This window comes from Caretta caretta, chromosome 26 (assembly GCF_965140235.1).
Source record: "Caretta caretta isolate rCarCar2 chromosome 26, rCarCar1.hap1, whole genome shotgun sequence".
Taxonomy (NCBI): domain Eukaryota; kingdom Metazoa; phylum Chordata; order Testudines; family Cheloniidae; genus Caretta; species Caretta caretta.
In genome coordinates this window covers 11,566,203-11,584,049 of record NC_134231.1, presented here as the reverse complement: position 1 = coordinate 11,584,049, position 17,847 = coordinate 11,566,203, and the positions used below count along the sequence as shown (strand labels likewise).

At 38.4% G+C, this 17,847-nt stretch overlaps 1 protein-coding gene across 2 annotated transcripts in view; it reads right to left on the bottom strand.

The window, feature by feature from the left end:
• Positions 1-3,446: 3,446 nt before the first annotated feature.
• GMCL1 (germ cell-less 1, spermatogenesis associated) overlaps positions 3,447-17,847 on the bottom strand; it is a 30,372-nt gene continuing 15,971 nt past the window's right edge. For both annotated transcript variants that reach the window (XM_048829200.2, XM_048829202.2), the window contains 5 exons: positions 13,666-13,735; positions 7,939-8,014; positions 6,227-6,372; positions 5,905-5,992; positions 3,447-4,937 (listed from right to left, as the gene is read on the bottom strand). In XM_048829200.2, the coding sequence (XP_048685157.1) occupies positions 4,809-4,937; positions 5,905-5,992; positions 6,227-6,372; positions 7,939-8,014; positions 13,666-13,735 (509 nt within the window). In that variant the 3' untranslated portion in view covers positions 3,447-4,808. The remainder of the gene's footprint in view (positions 4,938-5,904; positions 5,993-6,226; positions 6,373-7,938; positions 8,015-13,665; positions 13,736-17,847) is intronic.

Genomic DNA, 17,847 nt, shown 5'->3' with positions numbered 1-17,847 from the left:
CAAACACAAAACCAGGGGGGGGGGGGATACCTTTCCCTGCCCCCTCGCTGAGGGGACGTCGTCCTGTTGTTGGCCCCGGGTGTCCCCTAAGCAGGCACTCAGTTCCAGTTGTTTCCCGTGTGGAGCGAAGAGCAGCCTCTCCCCCGGGAGAAGCCTGGCAGCCGCTTGTCTCTCTCCTTCTCTGCCCCCCCCCCCCCACATACACACACAAAAGGAGTTTTAAAAGGTCTCAGGCAGCCCTTAACTGGACTCATTGACCTGAGGTAACCCCTTCTCAGCTTGTAGGAAAAAATACCTTTGTCACTCTAGGGCTAACATACCTGCCTTCCTACTTTTGACCCTTTGACCCTCACACCTGCACTTGTGTTTTCTTCTGTCATCCCCCATATTTATGAGTCCGGGGGGCAGTAGCTCCTCCCCTCAGGCTACTCCGCCCACTTCCCAGAACCCAACAGGGCCACTCTCTTACCGCCGTCCAGCCTGACTTTGTCATGCCTTTAAGCATTGACCATTCCGAACATCAGTATTTGAGAAATACTTTAAACGGACAGGGTCAGGAATTGAGACTAAAAGGCTGTCCATCAACTAAGGGCCAGACTGTGCTCCCCTTCCCCACATAAAGTAATACCTCACAGTACACTTAGTCCCCTTTGTTTCACATAGACAGGCGCTACGCAACATGTACACAAGCGCCCTAAGGGTTCTTATGCTCTCAGTTGTGTGTCCTTTTGTTAAATATTCCTGATTCTATATTCAAGAATATTTTCCACCACAGATATTTATTACTGTAACTAATGAGAACATTAATTGCTTCGTAACTTGTAAAGCTAGAGATGTTGAACTAGCTGTACCACTAAAAAAATCTGCTTTTCATTTACAGGAATATATTTATGTATTAAGATTAATAGTGTCAGATTTTCCTTTTTTCAATGGGGGAATAGTTACCTACCGCCACAATAAACACTGAGTTTTTAAAATATATTTTATTGCCTTTCATAAAAGACTTGAAGTTTCATTTCTTGGAGGTTACATTTAACTGAATTAGGCTCACTCCTGCAAACAAGTAATTATCTGGTAATACTCAGCATTTATCTACAAAGTGCTTCACAAATATTAATCCTCAGCATCCCTACAGAAGATATTCTCTGTTTTCATTAGACTTCAGCTCCTGACAGCCTTCTACCTAGCATTGAAGGATAACACTCCATTTTAGTACAAAACAAAAAATGAATCCACGCCTTGGGTGAGAGTCACTTTCTTTGCATGTTTGACTTTGTAGGTAGTGGACATTAATAAAAAGTCAAAGCCCAAGACATTAGCTAATCAGACAGAATAATTCACCTTAAAAGTGTAATATTTAGCTAGGACTGGAAGATGCTGCCAAGTACTTTGGGTACTGCATTTGAATACCAAAATTAGTTGTAATTAGGTCTATGGAATGTCAGATTCATAGAAGCAACGTTTATAGGATTATTGCTAAAGGTCTGACTTTGAAATTTAAATACATGGTGCAGATCACTTTTATATTTTATGAAGCTTTTTCTTATTACAATCCCACTGAATTCTTGGTTAAATGAGAGAAAAGAGATTAATAGGAAATTTTTCCCAATTTGAGCAAGAACAAAGAGAAACTCCGAGTTGAAAGACAATATATTTAAAACTGGTAAGAAATGTAGGGTATACAAGGAATATCTTCAGTAATATCACTGCAGCATGGCATTATACAATCATAATTTAGTAAGGTTCATAAAAAGATTAGGTGTCTGTATAACAACTACGTTATACCAGCGGCATAGCACCACCAATCCTCAGGCTTCAGGAAAAGGATTGCTGTTGCTTCTTGCATACAAGCATCCCTCCTTACTTTCTTGTTCTGTTTTGCAATGTTGGCCTTACACTAATTTTCATCACATTCAGTAAAATGTAGGCTATTCGAAATAACTACCTGTGACTGGAATTCAAGCTTCAGTTCTTAGTTTTCTCTTTTCTTCTTACAGTTCCCTCATTTTGTCAAGTTTTCACAACAAGAATACTTAAAAAAAAATTAGGGCAGTATGTAACGTGATTTCTTTCACTTTTATGTTTGGACTCAAATTTATTTTCTTTTCCCTACTTGCAGTGGTAATTTTCAAAGTATATGTTGCTGTGCCCTCTTATAAATGAGCGCTAATTCCCAAACATTAAAATAGAGATAATAGGTTTTGGCACTTCATGTCTTCTCCTTCCCTTCCCAAGAGTTTCTTACAGGAATTTCTTCAATTATTGCTAATAGAAGCTAAACCTTTACTATGCTTTTACTATAAAAGCAATTATAAGTAAAAGCATTTAATGTTCAGAAGATTCATCTTATTCTTTACCTCCTCCTGCTATTTATTAGTTTCAGGAAGTAACCACAAGGTATTAGACATTTTCCAGATATCATTAAGTGGTTAATTCATGTTCCCTTCTTCAGACTACACACAATTTCTTTGAACACACAGTTCCAATAAATACAGCTAATTTCTCTCTCTCAAGAAGGCATGTAAGAAAAAATGATGGATGTAAAAATTATTGTAGCTTCTGTGGTTTGAAAGGCCCACAGAGGCTCAAGAACAAAATCAAAAAACAGTTGGACCATAAATCAATGTTGGAAAGGTTTCAGAGTAGCAGCCGTGTTAGTCTGTATCTGCAAAAAGAACAGATAGAATGGAACATATAGTGAGAAGATATATACATGTGAGGATACTTAACATGGGGAAAGAGATTCAATTTGTGGCTGGGTCATAACATGGGGAAATAGATTCAATTTGTGTAAAGTATCCTCACACCTTGTCAACTGTCTGAAATGGACCATCTTGATCATCACTACAAGAGCTTTTTTTTTTTCTCCTGCTGATAATAGCTGATCTTAATGAATTAGCCTCTTCGAGTTGGTATGGCAACTTCCACCTTTTCATGTTCTCTGTATGTATATATATCTTCTTACTATATGCTCCATTCTATGCATCTGATGAAGTGGGCTGTAGCCCACGAAAGCTTATGCTCAAATAAATGTGTTAGTCTCTAAGGTGCCACAATGTTGGAAAGGACACCTATCAATCAGGCCTAGATTTTCAAACAAAGAAGCCTTTTAAAGTCAGACACAAATAAGTGATGCGATTCCCCCACCCCAAGATACTGAACATTCCCACTTCCCACAGAAATTAATGGGAGTTGAGGGTTCTCAACTATTTGAAAAATCTAGCCACTTATTTAGGTGCCTAAACAGGAATTAGGTTCCCAACTAAGCACCAAGCTTGACTTTTTTTCTTCAGGCTCCAGCAGGATAAAGTCCTGACTGATTTCCTCTCTGGTATTGTCCAAACATACTTTTGACATTGTCATATAGCTAATATCCAACATTTTCAGGGTGACTCAGAATATATTTCTGGCAGAAAAGAAAGATTAACGAGCACTGCACTATTAAATCCACTTTCAACGATTTATTCACAAGTTGTCACTGTTGTTGTCATTTTGCTAAACTTGTATTTGTATCCTTGTTACCGTGTACAAAGGTTCAATCCTTTTCTGACAATATTAACATTAAAAAAATAGGGTTCCTAAGGAGGCAAAGTTTCTTGCTTTGCCTCCATAAATCTGTAAGTAGGAATTCAAGGTATCAATAGACAAACATAAAAAACAAACCAATACGTACAAAACTAACAGTGTGCATCTTGTCCTTGATTTGGATCAGTTAAACACCAACTTGGAAATGAATCCCTTGCTCTCAGCTCCTATTCTGGATCCTGTGACCTGGCTTAACCGATGTGAAGTTTGTGTTAGCATGTATAACTCAAAAGGCACTCAAAGGTCACAAGTTCCTGAGCTTAAGTGGGATACAGATTCCCAATGAAAAGTTAAAACAAGATGTTACAGAAAGCCAAAAAGTTAAAAAAAACCCTGATATTTGGTATACACAAATATGTTAGGAGTCAACTGAACCCTTGCTGAAAATTGTGGTTATGTCAACAGAAAGACTCATAAGGGGTGGACAACACACCTTTGTAGACTTCTCGGTACATCCAAAAAATGCATTTCCGAATGAACTTGTCCAAAAATTTCAGACTTGTCTTTCTTACTGTTACTAAAAAATGAGGAACAGAAGATAAAAAATATTTTCCACAAAGTTTAAAAAAGTGGCCTAAGACCAAGAAAAACAAATATACATATGACATGTGGAAGGCTTAAAAACTAAAATGGGTCAGAAAAACTGTACAACAGTTAAATAACTATAAGGAAAATAAAAGGAAAACGTAGCCCTGATGTAAGGGCCACTGAGTCAGTGGAATTTGGAGCTTGCTATTTACAGTTCTGTTACAAAAAGAGCGCAACCCAGTGGTTAGCAATGGAAAGGCTTTTTTTACCCAAATCTAACAAGTAATCTGGAATTTTACAAAGAGGTTAGTAACATTTCATTCACACAGATTCACTTTTATCAGTTAGGCTCAGATTTTGCCCCACCGCCCCCCAACAACAACAACAAAAAACCAGAAACAAACAAATCTGTAACAGATTTCATACAAACTTGGAATGGCTGTTCTCTGCTAATGTAGAACAGAAAATACACGTGAAAAAATGTATGGTATAACTAGTTTTAGCCTATGTGGTTTCAGATCTTTTTTTCAGATATGCATAGGAATATACTGAGGATAAAAAAGTAGCTGTATATATTTATCTGCTACAGTATAAGGCCTTTGTTTATTTCTCATAGCTCTGTGTGTAAGCAGGGCATTAACTTAAAGCAGGCATACAGTTATAAAAGTGCTATTGTGTTCCACTAAACAGGTCTCTCAGTTTTCTGGGCTATCTAGCAGCCCGTCACTCTCAGTTCTCTTCTCTGGTGATGTATATAGGAAGTTACAGCAGATATACAGAGGGAAGATCAGAAGTCTGCTGTCCAAGTTCATTACTACTTGTTCCTGTAAAGCAAATATGAAGGAACATTTTTAAAGAAGTTTAGAACAATAATTCATACTGCTGAACAAAAATAAAGCGTGGCACATAATTCAGAAGTGCTAGAACAGATTTGAGTGAAACAGCAAACGACTGGAGATTCCATTTAATTGTATGTTACCACCAAAAAGAAGATGGAAAACATCACAGAACTTAAAACATTTTATAAATTCATAGCACTGGGTATGAAGAAAAAAAAAAAACAATAATGAATCCAAGGTTATGTAATTCATTCCCTCTCCTTCACTACACATGACTAGCCACCCGAAAATGAATAGTTTTATCATACCTCAACTTTGCCAAAACATTCTCTACCCTGCCAAGCCTCTCCCTATCTCACTCTCTCAATCCCCTTAAATCAGCGACAAGGATCAGTCAGTGCAGGCGGTGGCCAAACCATCAGAGAGTCTCCCCAGGCACTCGCCTACCATTTAGAGGTTTCAGCAGACTGGATAAAACACAAGATCTGCATAGATTTTAATATTTAATATTAAGCTACTTGCTACTAAAATTGGAAAAACTGCGCCAATTGTATCTACAAATTTTGTTAACAGTCTAATGTTATTTTTGGCTAGCTATGAAAAGGTTCCCTCTCACTAGCTTGTTAAATCAAACCTGGTTAATTTCTCAAGTGTTAGAATTCTGGTTAACTATCATTCTTAAAGACATTAAGATAAATGGTGTGTATCTTCAGCAGCACCCTGAGAATTTCATTACAGCCACGAACGAAATCCGACTAAATATTCTGATTTAGTTCTCCCATTTAAACTAGAAATATTAACTTCCATTATGTGTGGCAGAAGCATTTTAAAATTTCATGTCTGCAACTACAAAATGTAATTGAATTACTTTTTAAAGGTCACTGATGATTTTCTCAATGTTCTTGATGATGTAGACTGTTACTAGATTTTAAAAAAAGACACACAAACATACCTGATCTTTCTCAAGGGTCAGGATCTGATATCCTGTGGTTCTACTGCAAATAAGTTTTCCATTGTTATCAAAAGAGGCTAGACGTAGCCTAGGGGTATAATGAAAGTTAAATTACTTGATTTAGCCTCCTGTAACTTTTTTTTTCTGAGGCTAAAGGAAGAAGTCAGCTTCTCACAGGGAGACAGGAGCACACATTGTCATAAAGCATATTTTGTGCCAATGAAGTTGTCATCTGTTAATGAACCAATTCCAGTACGAAATCAGTTGAAATACTGGCTTTAAACATATTTTTCAGTGAAATGAATGGTTAGCCATTCTTCACCTGAACGCAATGTTTCTCCGTGGTTGCAGACTGACTGATCCACTGCATGGCTGATTCAGTGTGTTTCTTTTGAAAATGATGTAGCGATTTGTATACGTGACAAGCAGATCAAAGCCAAAGTTGAATCCAGTCCATCGCCAGCAGTACTAAAGAACAGAGAAAACATGTAAGACCTATTTTATTTCAATGGGCTATACGAGTAAAAATATAGCACATTTCACTCTGAAGGATCCCAAAGCACTTCATAGCCTTACATACAAAGGCCCAAAATCTGCATCTGATCCACATATCCCAATATTTGCATGAAGTCCTACTGAAACAGTGAACTCTGCATGGGCGCAAGTGTCCGCTCAGACAGATGTGATTGAAGAATCAGGGATTACTTCACCTGCCACTGAAATGCAGCCACTTCTGGGGTGCGACACACCTATCTTACTTCACATAACAAACTTACAGACCAGTTTCTGTACACCTCATAGGAGCACTGCCAACTGGAAACAGAAGAGGTGTTTAGATAGGATAGTTACGCAATTGCCTACATTGGAATTTGGTTAGGCCACAAGCTTTAGCAGCCACCTAACCCTTACATAGAGCCATGGAATTATACACAATCAAGTTTCAATTTAAAACCATCTGTCCATAAAAGATTTTATAATGCACCAATTGCCAGAGGATCTCTAGGCAACATAACTCCAGAGCCCTCTGGACCATGGGTTAAATATACGCATGAAGTGATGACTTCAAACAACAGATCCTTCGGTTAAATGATTTTAGCGTGCAGTTGGGAAACACGTCCTTCACCTTTCTAATGCTCTTCCATAAGGCCTGCTATATAAGGATATAAACACGATATTCCTGTATTAAGAACTAATCTTTAGATGTTTACTACCAAATTGTGATGTAATCTTGAGCATTAATGAGTTCTATTGCAGAAGGTGACCAAAATTGGCACTGTGGGGTTCCACGTTTAATGTCAGTGATTTGCATAATATGCTCAGTTTATGGAAGTAAATATATCTTTGTCCAATTGCCAGCCCTGAAAAGTCAATCTGCGACCTGAGAGGCAAGCAAAGTTATTTCCTTGTCACGCCCCGTCACCAATGAAGTTTTCTAAAGCCAAATTAGGCCAGACACCTAGTCAACTGTATTATCTTCAAACGATCCTCTCAGGTGCACCTGGACAGCCTCAATCTCTTCAAAAGCTTTGCTCAGGTGTAAATAATCAGAATTAAACAAACAATTCTGTATAGGAAGAAATTACATACATTTTTGCAGGTGCGTTGCTTCTCCAGAACAGTGTCACTTTTCAGAGTAGAACTAATATTTTACAGATGATGTTATGCACACTATATTTAAAATTGTATTTTAAAAAAATTAATGATTTCTATTACTTTGCAAAAGTCATCATTAAGCATCTCAGGAGTTTCAAACAATAACTTCATTTCCCCCCCCCTCTAAAAACGCTATACATTCAGACTTTGTTTTATAGTACTATCATGATGACTTTAGTAGTATTTTGCTAGAAACTAGGAAAGCTGACAAGCATTTCAAGAAGAAGGAGCTTTGTTTATTTGTGAAAATATCATTTCCATTAAAATCTTCCTTTTTGGTGCAGTTTCTGAAAAAAGCCACTGAAGACAAAGTTTCTGAAAATATGTAACACTTTCGAGATAGCTTAGTTTTGTACAAATTAAGATATAGTTTATACATACATCACCATCCTTTGCAAGCTTCCTACCACACCTCATGCTGTTTCCTTCAAGTTCTTCTTTATTAATTTCTTGAGGCCTATGAATGTATGAAGTAGACCATTTTGAGAATGATTTGACAATTTATTGTTCACTTGTAAGAAAGAAAGATCACAGCAGCAGCAAGAAAATGCTCTGTGGAATTTTAGCATAAGTCAGCTCCTAAATCAGAAAACAAGTCAGATTCTTATTGTATTTTTATCGGATATGCTTTTACTAAATATAAGCCTTCCAGTTCAGTTTTTTGTCTGGCTCTGGCTTCTAGCTCAGTTCTGCTTCTGAATTGAGCCAATACATGTCAGCGAGACAAAACCTGACTGAAAACCACCCAATTTAAAAAAATAACAGTTTCTTGCATTTCTCCAGCCAAATGAAAAATAAGACATTGAAAGCTTCTGCCTCAAATATTGAATGTTTTTAGTAACATACATAGATTCATAAAACAAGGTAAGTGCCCTGAGGGCACATTCAGATCAAGGAACCCTGTTACAATTCAGCTGAAGTTTATAGCATTGATGGGAGTCTAACCATGTTGCTGCCTAACAGGGCTAAATGACATGATCTATTCACACGACTTTTTACCTGTACTGTAAGGAGGACAAGTGGGACAAATGGGATGCAAATGGGTTCTCTGATTTTGTTATTTTTGTAATGTATACACACTCTGACAGTATTTACCTGCAATTCAGAAGGACTACATACAGACAGATCATCTACCAGAATAATAATTGGACCCTCCAAACTAACAGGTCGTATAAATTACTGTTGCCATCTGACTATGGGACTTCGCAGAAAAGCAGTGTAATCAAGAGCACCTAAGCATGCTAAATTACTCTTAAAAATTCAAAAGCAGTCTGAAACAGCAATCAAAATAGTAACAGGCCACTTACTGCATTTCTTGCCATTATAAACACACGCTTGTAGCTACAGCATTGAAAATATCAACTAAGTAATCTGTGGCCTTTTTCTAGATTTTATAAAGAACACTAGTCATAGAAGATTAAATACTTTATAAAGAGATTGTTAATTGGGACAATTAAGTGGGATATAAACATAATAAAAGTCTACAAAATTGGCCATAGAATTGGCCCTCGAGCTCCTGCAGGGGACCGGGGTCTGGGACCTGCCCCACTCCACACAGCTCCCAGAAGCAGCGACATGTGCCCCCTCCAGTTCCTACACACAGGGGCAGCCAGGGGGCTCCGCACGCTGCCCCCACCCCAAGCGCTGCCCCTGCAGCTCCCATTGGCTGGGAACCGCAGCCAATGAGAACTGCAGGGGCGGCGCCAGTGGACAGGGCAGCATGCAGAGCTGCCTGGCCGCATCTCCGCTGCTTGAGCTAAGTGCCACCTGAAGCCTGCACCCCTGACCCCCTCCTATGTTCCAACCCCCCTCCCCAGTCTTCATCCCCCTCCCGCCCTCCGAACCCCTCAGTCCCTGACCGGAGTACCCTCCTCCACCCTGAATTCTTCATTTCTGGCCCCACCCCAGAGCCTGCACACCCAGCTAGGGCCCTCACCCGCTCCTCAACTCCCAATTTTGTGAGCAGTCATGGGCCGCCATACAATTTCCACACCCAGATGTGGCCCTCAGGCCAAAAAGTTTGCCCACCCCTGTGATAGTCGGTCAAATACGTTACCAATTACTGGCAATGAAGACGTGCACTGTGGATACAGAATTTCATTCTTTCTGGCAGAATAGTGGTTAGTTTTCAAAATCATTAACAAATTAAGTTTCTAGTTATACATTAAGCTCTTTTTACTAGTCCCTCCAACTAGCTACAAAAATTCAAAAAGCTTAACCATTCAACAGTTTAAACTAACCACTTAGACAGCATTACTCCTTATTTACTCCTTCACATAACTGAAGGACCAGGGGTCACCCAGTGAAATTAATAGGCAGCAGGTTTAAAACAAACAAAAGGAAGCACTTCTTCACACTACCTGTGGAACTCATTGCCAGGGGATGTTGTGAAGGCCAAAACAATAACTGGATTCAAAAAAAGAATTAGATAAGTTCCTGGAGGATAGCTCCACTGACTATTAGGCAAGATCACTGGGGATGCAACCCCATGCTCTGGGAGTCCCTAGCCTTTGACTGGCAGAATCTGGGAGTGGACAACAGGGGATGGATCACTCAGTAACTGCCCTGTTCATTCCCTCTGAAACTCCTGCAATTGGCCACTGTCAGAAGACAGTATACCAGGCAAGAAGGATCACTAGTCTGACCCAGTATGGCTGTTCTTATGTATCAAAAAGTATAACAGAATTTAATTCTGAATATTTACGCAGATAAAAAACTAAAGTGGAAAATTAAAGTAGACTAATCTGCAGCTTCTGTCATTTCCCTTGAACTACTGTAGGCACAAAGATCTATTTCAGCACACAAAACTACATTAATGCTAACATAAAAAGTAAGCCTACTTCAGGTTTACTGTAGGTAAGACATGTTTTGATGACTGGATCCAGTACTATGTGATTACAGCTCAAACGTTTCAAGAAGAGTGAAGAAAGTTCACACCCCTTTAGTTGCAAACTACTTTACTGAAGTGGGAAGGGTTGTTACTTCTGGCCTCTCAAGTATAGCAAAATGTTGAATTATGCAGCACTGCTCTAACATCCCACAAGGGCAGTAATGTGTATGAAGAGTAAAATACACTTTTAATACAAAATAATTTTCATTTCTGTAGTCTCAAAATAGCACGTGCCCTATTAATACATGCACCAGATGGGATATGAAAATAAAACTACATCACTTCATGAAGCTCTGTAGGTGACAAACAGTTTTCACATATTGTTCAATTACTGGGTTTGTGGTTTTGGTTAACTCTTCAGGAAATGTCAAATACTATAGTGTCTTATAGCTGCACCTATCAAAGAAAGAAAGAGACAGAGAGAAAGTTGAGCTGGGAGCAGGGCAACTGGCCTGGATGAAATATGGGGAAATTTCTGATCATCAAGTTATTCTTTTACTCACCCATTTGCCTTCTAACTTCCAGATACCTTCCTTCCTACATAGCAATACCTGGCATCTCTTTTCTTATTTGAAATGTTAATTAAGGACCCCAGCTGCCTCTGTCCTAGGTCCCAGGTGGATGTGTTCTGCTGACAAGCAGTGGAGCCTCTCGAGTTGCAAATCAAAATCTGGTTCTCTCTGGGATTTGTAATGTCACAGACCAAATCCCGAAATGAGGAAGTACTAAAACATAGCACCGAGGGCAGTATCTCCCTCCTACACAATCCCAGAGCAGAAAGGGATAGGAAGAAGAGATTAGCTAGTTTTACTAAAACCTGGACAAAACGCTGTTCAATAAAATTAGCTAGAGAATCACTGAAAAATCCCTGAGACATCTGATTTCCTTATACAAACCTACATAATTTTCACTGATAAAGCGAAGAAATTATATTTGCCAAATCACTCTCCAGCTCTACCCAACATTAAACAAATACAATATAAGAAAGCTATCAACAGAATAAATGATGCAGAAAAAACTAAAATCTACATTTGTTCTGAGACGTCTGGATTCATAGACAGTAGTACTAAAGGCTTGTTGAACACAATTTTTTCTGTTACATTAAACTGCTTAATTGTTTCAAAATGTTAAGCTAACAGCTTCTCTTTTCACTTTAGTTTTGGATGTGATCAAGAAAGGTATCAAAAAGCCTTTGTTTAGCAGTACATATCAGATAGACATTAATATTAATAAAGTAAATTCTTCAACAGCAACAGCAGCACTGAAATACCCTTAAGCGAGATTAGCTTTATCTGCCTCGTTTTCACTGTCTAATATTTGACTTCATACTAAGCTCTGGCTCTGCTCCTCCTCTTTCTTGATGTCTCAAGCCTAATAACACAGCTGTAACACTCACTGTGCAATGTTTTACTAAATGCCAGATACACTACAACTCTGGCATTTTCTACCTGGAAAAATGTTCAGTTCTCGTAATACACTTTATTTAATGTAAGATTAAAGAGTAGTAAAAAAACCTCATAACTGCATACTTCATTTGCCCTTCTAAGATAATGCTGTTGCCATGAAGAGGCATCTGACAAGCAAGTTTAAAAAAACAACAACAAGCATTCCCTAGCCTAGCTAGTACATGCACATATTTTCTACAATGACAGATGCTGGGTTGGCAGAACTGATGCAAGAAAACCGAAGTAAAAAGGGAGACAAAAGGCAGGCCACAAAACTAAGAGTGTTAGTCACCTTTATAAATAAGAACAGTTTTAGAAAGCCCTCTAATACTGAAGAGGCTACAAAGCAACATTATCCTCTCCCTTCTCCCCCTGTTTTGCCTCAGTTATCATATCTATAAAGAAATGAAATGACCTGTTCAAGGTCAGACAGCAAGTCAGTGAATAAAAGGAATAAAACACAGTTCTCCTGGCCTCCAGCCCTATAACTCCACACCCTAGACCTCAGTGAACATTACCATATAATATGCTCAGATACTGAAATGACTGTTCCAATGGCAGTTATAACATTATAAGGGACAGCGCATTAACACTTTTTAGCTTCTAATGATCAGTGTTATGCTAAACAAGCAATTTTATATCTGTTATTCTGATAAACGTACTCCATATCAAAGAACTCTCCCACTCTGAACTACAGGGAAAAGTAAAGTAATTACCATTTTGTTAGATGGTTAGCCAGAACAGGGACACTTTGATCACTCAGATTACATCCTGGATTAACCAATTTATTTTTGAGGTGGAAGGGCCATCAACTCCATATAACTGAAAGCACCTGAATAAAATGTATTATCCCTGGGGAGCCAACATAAAACTGGGTCTGTAATGCCAATGGGGACAGGGAAACGAAGTCCAGCATTGCAAACAGCTCTATAATATGGCTAGGAAAGAGACTGCACAGGAAAAGGCTAGGGACACAGTTCAAAACTCCAATATGTGGCGACACTATCACAAAACAAACAACTTGGGAGCCAATTCAGAAAAAAAGATATCTGGCTTCTATGCTATGCAAGTTCTTTAAGATTCCCAACTAAAACAGCTATCACTAGTGACTTGCAAAGAAGCAACATGCTATTTTCTAAATAAGAATCTAAAGATTTATTTTTGAAAATAAGAAAAATTGGAACAGAATACAAAGGAAGGACTGTAGTCACAACAGTTGACAGAAAAAAATGCTTCTCATTATACACATTTGAAGGGTGAGAGTTATCCCTCCACTATTTACCTAATTAAAGATAGTTCTACAAACTTGTTCAGCCTATACACCTTCCCTTGTCCATCCAGCCACATGGAAGGGGGAAAATAAACAGAAAGGATAAATTTAGCTTCTGCATAGTTTTCATTTTTTCTTAATCCATGTTCAAAATTGATTACTATATCACTCTTTCACATCCTCAAAGCACATATGCAATACTAGTGGTGACAAATACTGACCAGTATAAAAAAACTTGGAAAATAATGTCCACCTATAAAGGCATATTAGAGAAAACAAGTTCTTACAGTCTTATTTTGCAGATGACAAAAAATTGACCTGATGAAAGTCAATAAAACAGATTGTTCCACGAAGAATTGGATGTGACTGAAGTTTAAAATACTGATTTAGGTCTAATTTCCTCATTTTGATGTAAACGCTAAACATTTATGCATATCGGAGTCTATACCAGAGAAAGATTCTACTTAAAATAAGAAATAAAAGAAAACCTTTAATATACCTACCCAATATCATTGTCTTGTTCTGCTCTGAGCATGGCAAACCACTGCTGTTTGTAAACAGAGGACAGCCATTCTAAAATTAAAAAAATATATAAATAAATGTGGAGATTTCTTTGGAGGTGGGAAAGGGGGTATTTATAGAACATTTAAAATAAGGAAATAAAATTACACTGAGATGAAAAAGTTTTGTATTCATTAATTAAATAGCCAATTCAAATCCAGTCAGTCAATTGATTATTTCACTGATATACCCATCTTTAAGACTTAACCTATTTTAAGTTGCAAATACCAATAAAATAACCCTGCTCAAAATGACAAAGTAACTTGTAACACTAAATGCATCTTTTGTTATCAAATCAGCACCATTCCCTCTGAAATAACCATATGACTGAACAGATTTTTTTCGCCCCTATGCGAAAAAGAATGGTTACAAAGGGGTTGAAATGCAGTTAAACTATACCTTACTGGTATATAGCATTCTTCACACAATGCATCAAATGAGTCAAATATAGCTACACTCAAAAGGAAATGGAAGAATAATGCCTATTTCTTATATAAAGTTTTTCATCTGTACATCTCACAGCCCTTCACAATGTTCAATGTATTTATCTATACAACAACACCCCTGTGTGGTAGGAAAGCATGATCATCCCCATTTTACAGATGATCTGAGGCACAGAGAGGCTAAGTGACTTGCCCAAGATAACACAACAAGTCCATGGCTGAGCAGGGAATTCCCCATACCCTAAGCCAATGCCCTAACCACAGGACCAAGGATGCAACTATTGGGGAAAATTAGAGAAAACTGATATGTGGGGTTTTGTTGTAAAAGCAAGAGGAAGGTTTTACAGCTATCAGTTTTACAAGAAAAACAGGACAGTTCTAAGACAAACATTAAAGAGACAGTTAAAAGCTCAATGGCCTAGAAGAGAGGAACCCAGTTCAATGTAGAGCGGAACCAGTTCCACTGTGAAGAGATGAGAGAAGGGGCAAAGAGGCAGGTGGGTGAAGTCAGGTGTAAGGTAAAGACAGTCTAAGGGGAGTTGGGGGGACAATTCAATGATTTAAATAGGGAGTCAACAAAGGTGGCAAAAGGAAGGGAAGAATGAAAAAAGCACTCAGGATCCCCAAAATTTTAGACACAAAGAATTTAGGACTGATAAGGGACCGATACTGACTCTACTAACTTCATTGACAAAACTCAGTCTTCAAAAGGAAGCAAGCCTGGACCCAAAAAGAATAAAAATAATCAATGGAAACTGAAAGCTATAAAAATGATTTCAGCAAAACCACAATCAAAATGAAGAAAAACTCTGGAAGAGTTCTGGAGAAAGAGAGGAGGAGGGAAAAAAGGCAATTTGGTGTCAAGGGTAATTTGGAAACAAGAGGATTTGCTTTTAAATATTTTATTCATTTTTATATTTCACTTTATTTTAATGACTTGCTTAGCACATGAAAGGTGTGAACAAGAGGAACTTTGTAAGTTAAAAATATTGTTCTGGAACTCTTGAGCAAAGTTACCAGACGAACTACAATAGCAAAATGCTTAAAACAGATTGGCATTTGTATTACAGCAAAGAAAAGATTTTATTCTAAAACTTCAGTGGCAAATGCATCACTGCCTTTTTCTCTCATTGTGCCCGGACACCTGCAGTACACAAAACAAAATTTGTAGCATATCTTTCAACCACTCAACAAAAGATTGTTTACATTAAACAGAATTTAATCTGGCACTATCTAAAAAGATTTACATTACAAAATATATTTTCTGAACTCGGAGAAGTACTCCTCAGGTACCACACAATAACTTCAAAATTTAGTGATGACATCCAATCACCAAACTTGTTCAAACACACATCACATGTATTTATCAAACCTCTTCTCAAAATGAGAAGAAAAACAACCTAGTCAGATAGTTGTTGAGTAAAAAGTATTAATGGCTTACAAATGTAAGAAATGTTCAAGTCCACAAATGTATCTTCATTCAGCATTTAAGATAAAATTTATAGACTTGTAACATGGTTAAGAAAAAAAAAACTTTTTTCATTTGGTTTTTTGAAACAGACTTCACATAAAACAATTGTCTTCACGTAACGAAACTAGAGAGTAAACGATTCACACTTATTCTCACTGTGGACCACATCCTAAGAAGTTCTCTCAAAGACTAATTCCCCTCCCATCTGCAGTCATATACACATTCGTACATCAACTTCAGCAATTGCTGGCCACAGTTTAGGAACTGCTCAGTCAAGTCACGTTAGTCAAATCATAAACAGCTTATTCTAGAAGTTCTCATCCATTTGACATCCTGCACAACCAAACCTCAGCATTAATCATTTGCCTATCACCTTTCTTACCAGACTGATAAAGGAAAGCAGGATAATCTTCTTACACAAACTGTTTTCCTTCTATTTTGCTCTCAGTGAGAAGATCAAAACACACAATATGTCAAAAAACCACCCCTCAAGCAGCATATCTTGTAATGACTTCAGGAAACCGTTTTCCTTCTTGTAGCAAATAGATACACAGAAGTGACTTCTAGTTCTGTGTTCAGACCACCCTTTTTCTAGAATGAACAAGAAAATGCTGAAAAGGTTTTTCTAGTACACATATCTTACTCCATGATAGGTAAGAAATATTGATGTGGACTGGTGTGGTCCATGCTTGAGCACCACTATGTTTTGCTGAAATCTTGTTCATGTATTTATAACACTTATTTTACTCAGATCCAGTTGCTGGAATTCTGTTACAGTATCTGAAATCGATCTCATTAAAATAAAAAGATTTTAAAATGAAGTTAATTTTAAATTTTCCCAAATAAAATAAAGTGAAAGGATCCTCGCCATATATTATACATCCAGGAATCAAGATACCTTGAAGTCTACATTTATAATTTGGTGTATTGTGAAAAGACGACGACTTACAGGACCACAGCATAACTGGATTTCTCCAACTTCCTCTGCACTAATCCTGACAAAGTAATGGAGGGAAGAGGAGGGTCATTAAGGGGATAGGGGTTCTGAAAGTTCTTTCAAATAAATTTCAAACAAACAAACAAGCAGTATTTATTTACTTAGCGTGTGCAGTCGTCTAGCCAAGCGATATCATCTTCAGTGGCGTGATGCAGTCCTTCTAGGCCACCGCTGAACCAAGTCAGCAGACATTCATCAACAATGTGTGTCATCGTCTGTGTTGCACCGCAGCTGCACAAAGAGCTGTCACGAAGGCCCCAGTGATACTGGTTGGCTGCTCAGAGACCTTGCCCAGTCTGGAACCTGTTCAACAACAGGTACCTTTGGCGACAGGGCAGGTCAAAACCAGGCAGGCAAATTGTGGGGTCGGTGACGAGGGACTGGTTGGGGATTCTAACATATCTATTCCTCTCGCCAGAGGGTTTCCGCCCTAACATCTTGGCATGGCGGATGAGACCATAAGGGGCAACGTGACAGCAAACGTGCAGCTGGTGGCTTAAAAAGGTCATTGTGCAGTGGCAGGCTTGGGTTGGCACGTACTTTCTCCAGTAACTTGCCAGTCGCAATCTCTCATCTGATATGAGGAAGGACAATATTGCTCAGAACTGGAAGCCAGGGGAGTGGAGTCAGAAGCAGGGTGCCGGAGACGATACTCATTGTGACATGTAACTGCATATCCACCAGTTTGGTGTGTGACGATCGACTCCAGACTGGCGTGCAGTACTCCACCACCGAATACAAGGTGGCAAGAGCTGACCTCCGCAAAGTTGGAGCACGACGAACCTTCCACTTTGCTAAGAAGATTGTTATGCGTCTTAACTTTAGCTGCTGTCTTCTTCAGGTGGGCATGGTAACTCAGTGTGCGGTCTAAGGTCACACCTAGATAGACCGGTTCTACTTCATGCTTCACCTTCTGACCATTCAGATAAACATTCAGTTCTCGGGTTGTGCTGGCGTGATGAAGATGGAACAAACTGGAGACTGGTTTTATAACAAGCAGTAAGGGAAGGTAGTACAAGATTTAAGTGAAGTGGTTACGGTGGTAACTGACCGTATTTATAATAATTTTTTTTTGGAGAGGTACTTTACTCCTAAGTACCCAAAATCTAGCCACAATTAACCTTTTAGTTTCTTGCAGGTGTCACAGCAGAATCAAGTTTTCAGGAACGATCCTGCTCAAAGTGTCCTTTCTGTGTTCAGGGTGTGGAGTCAA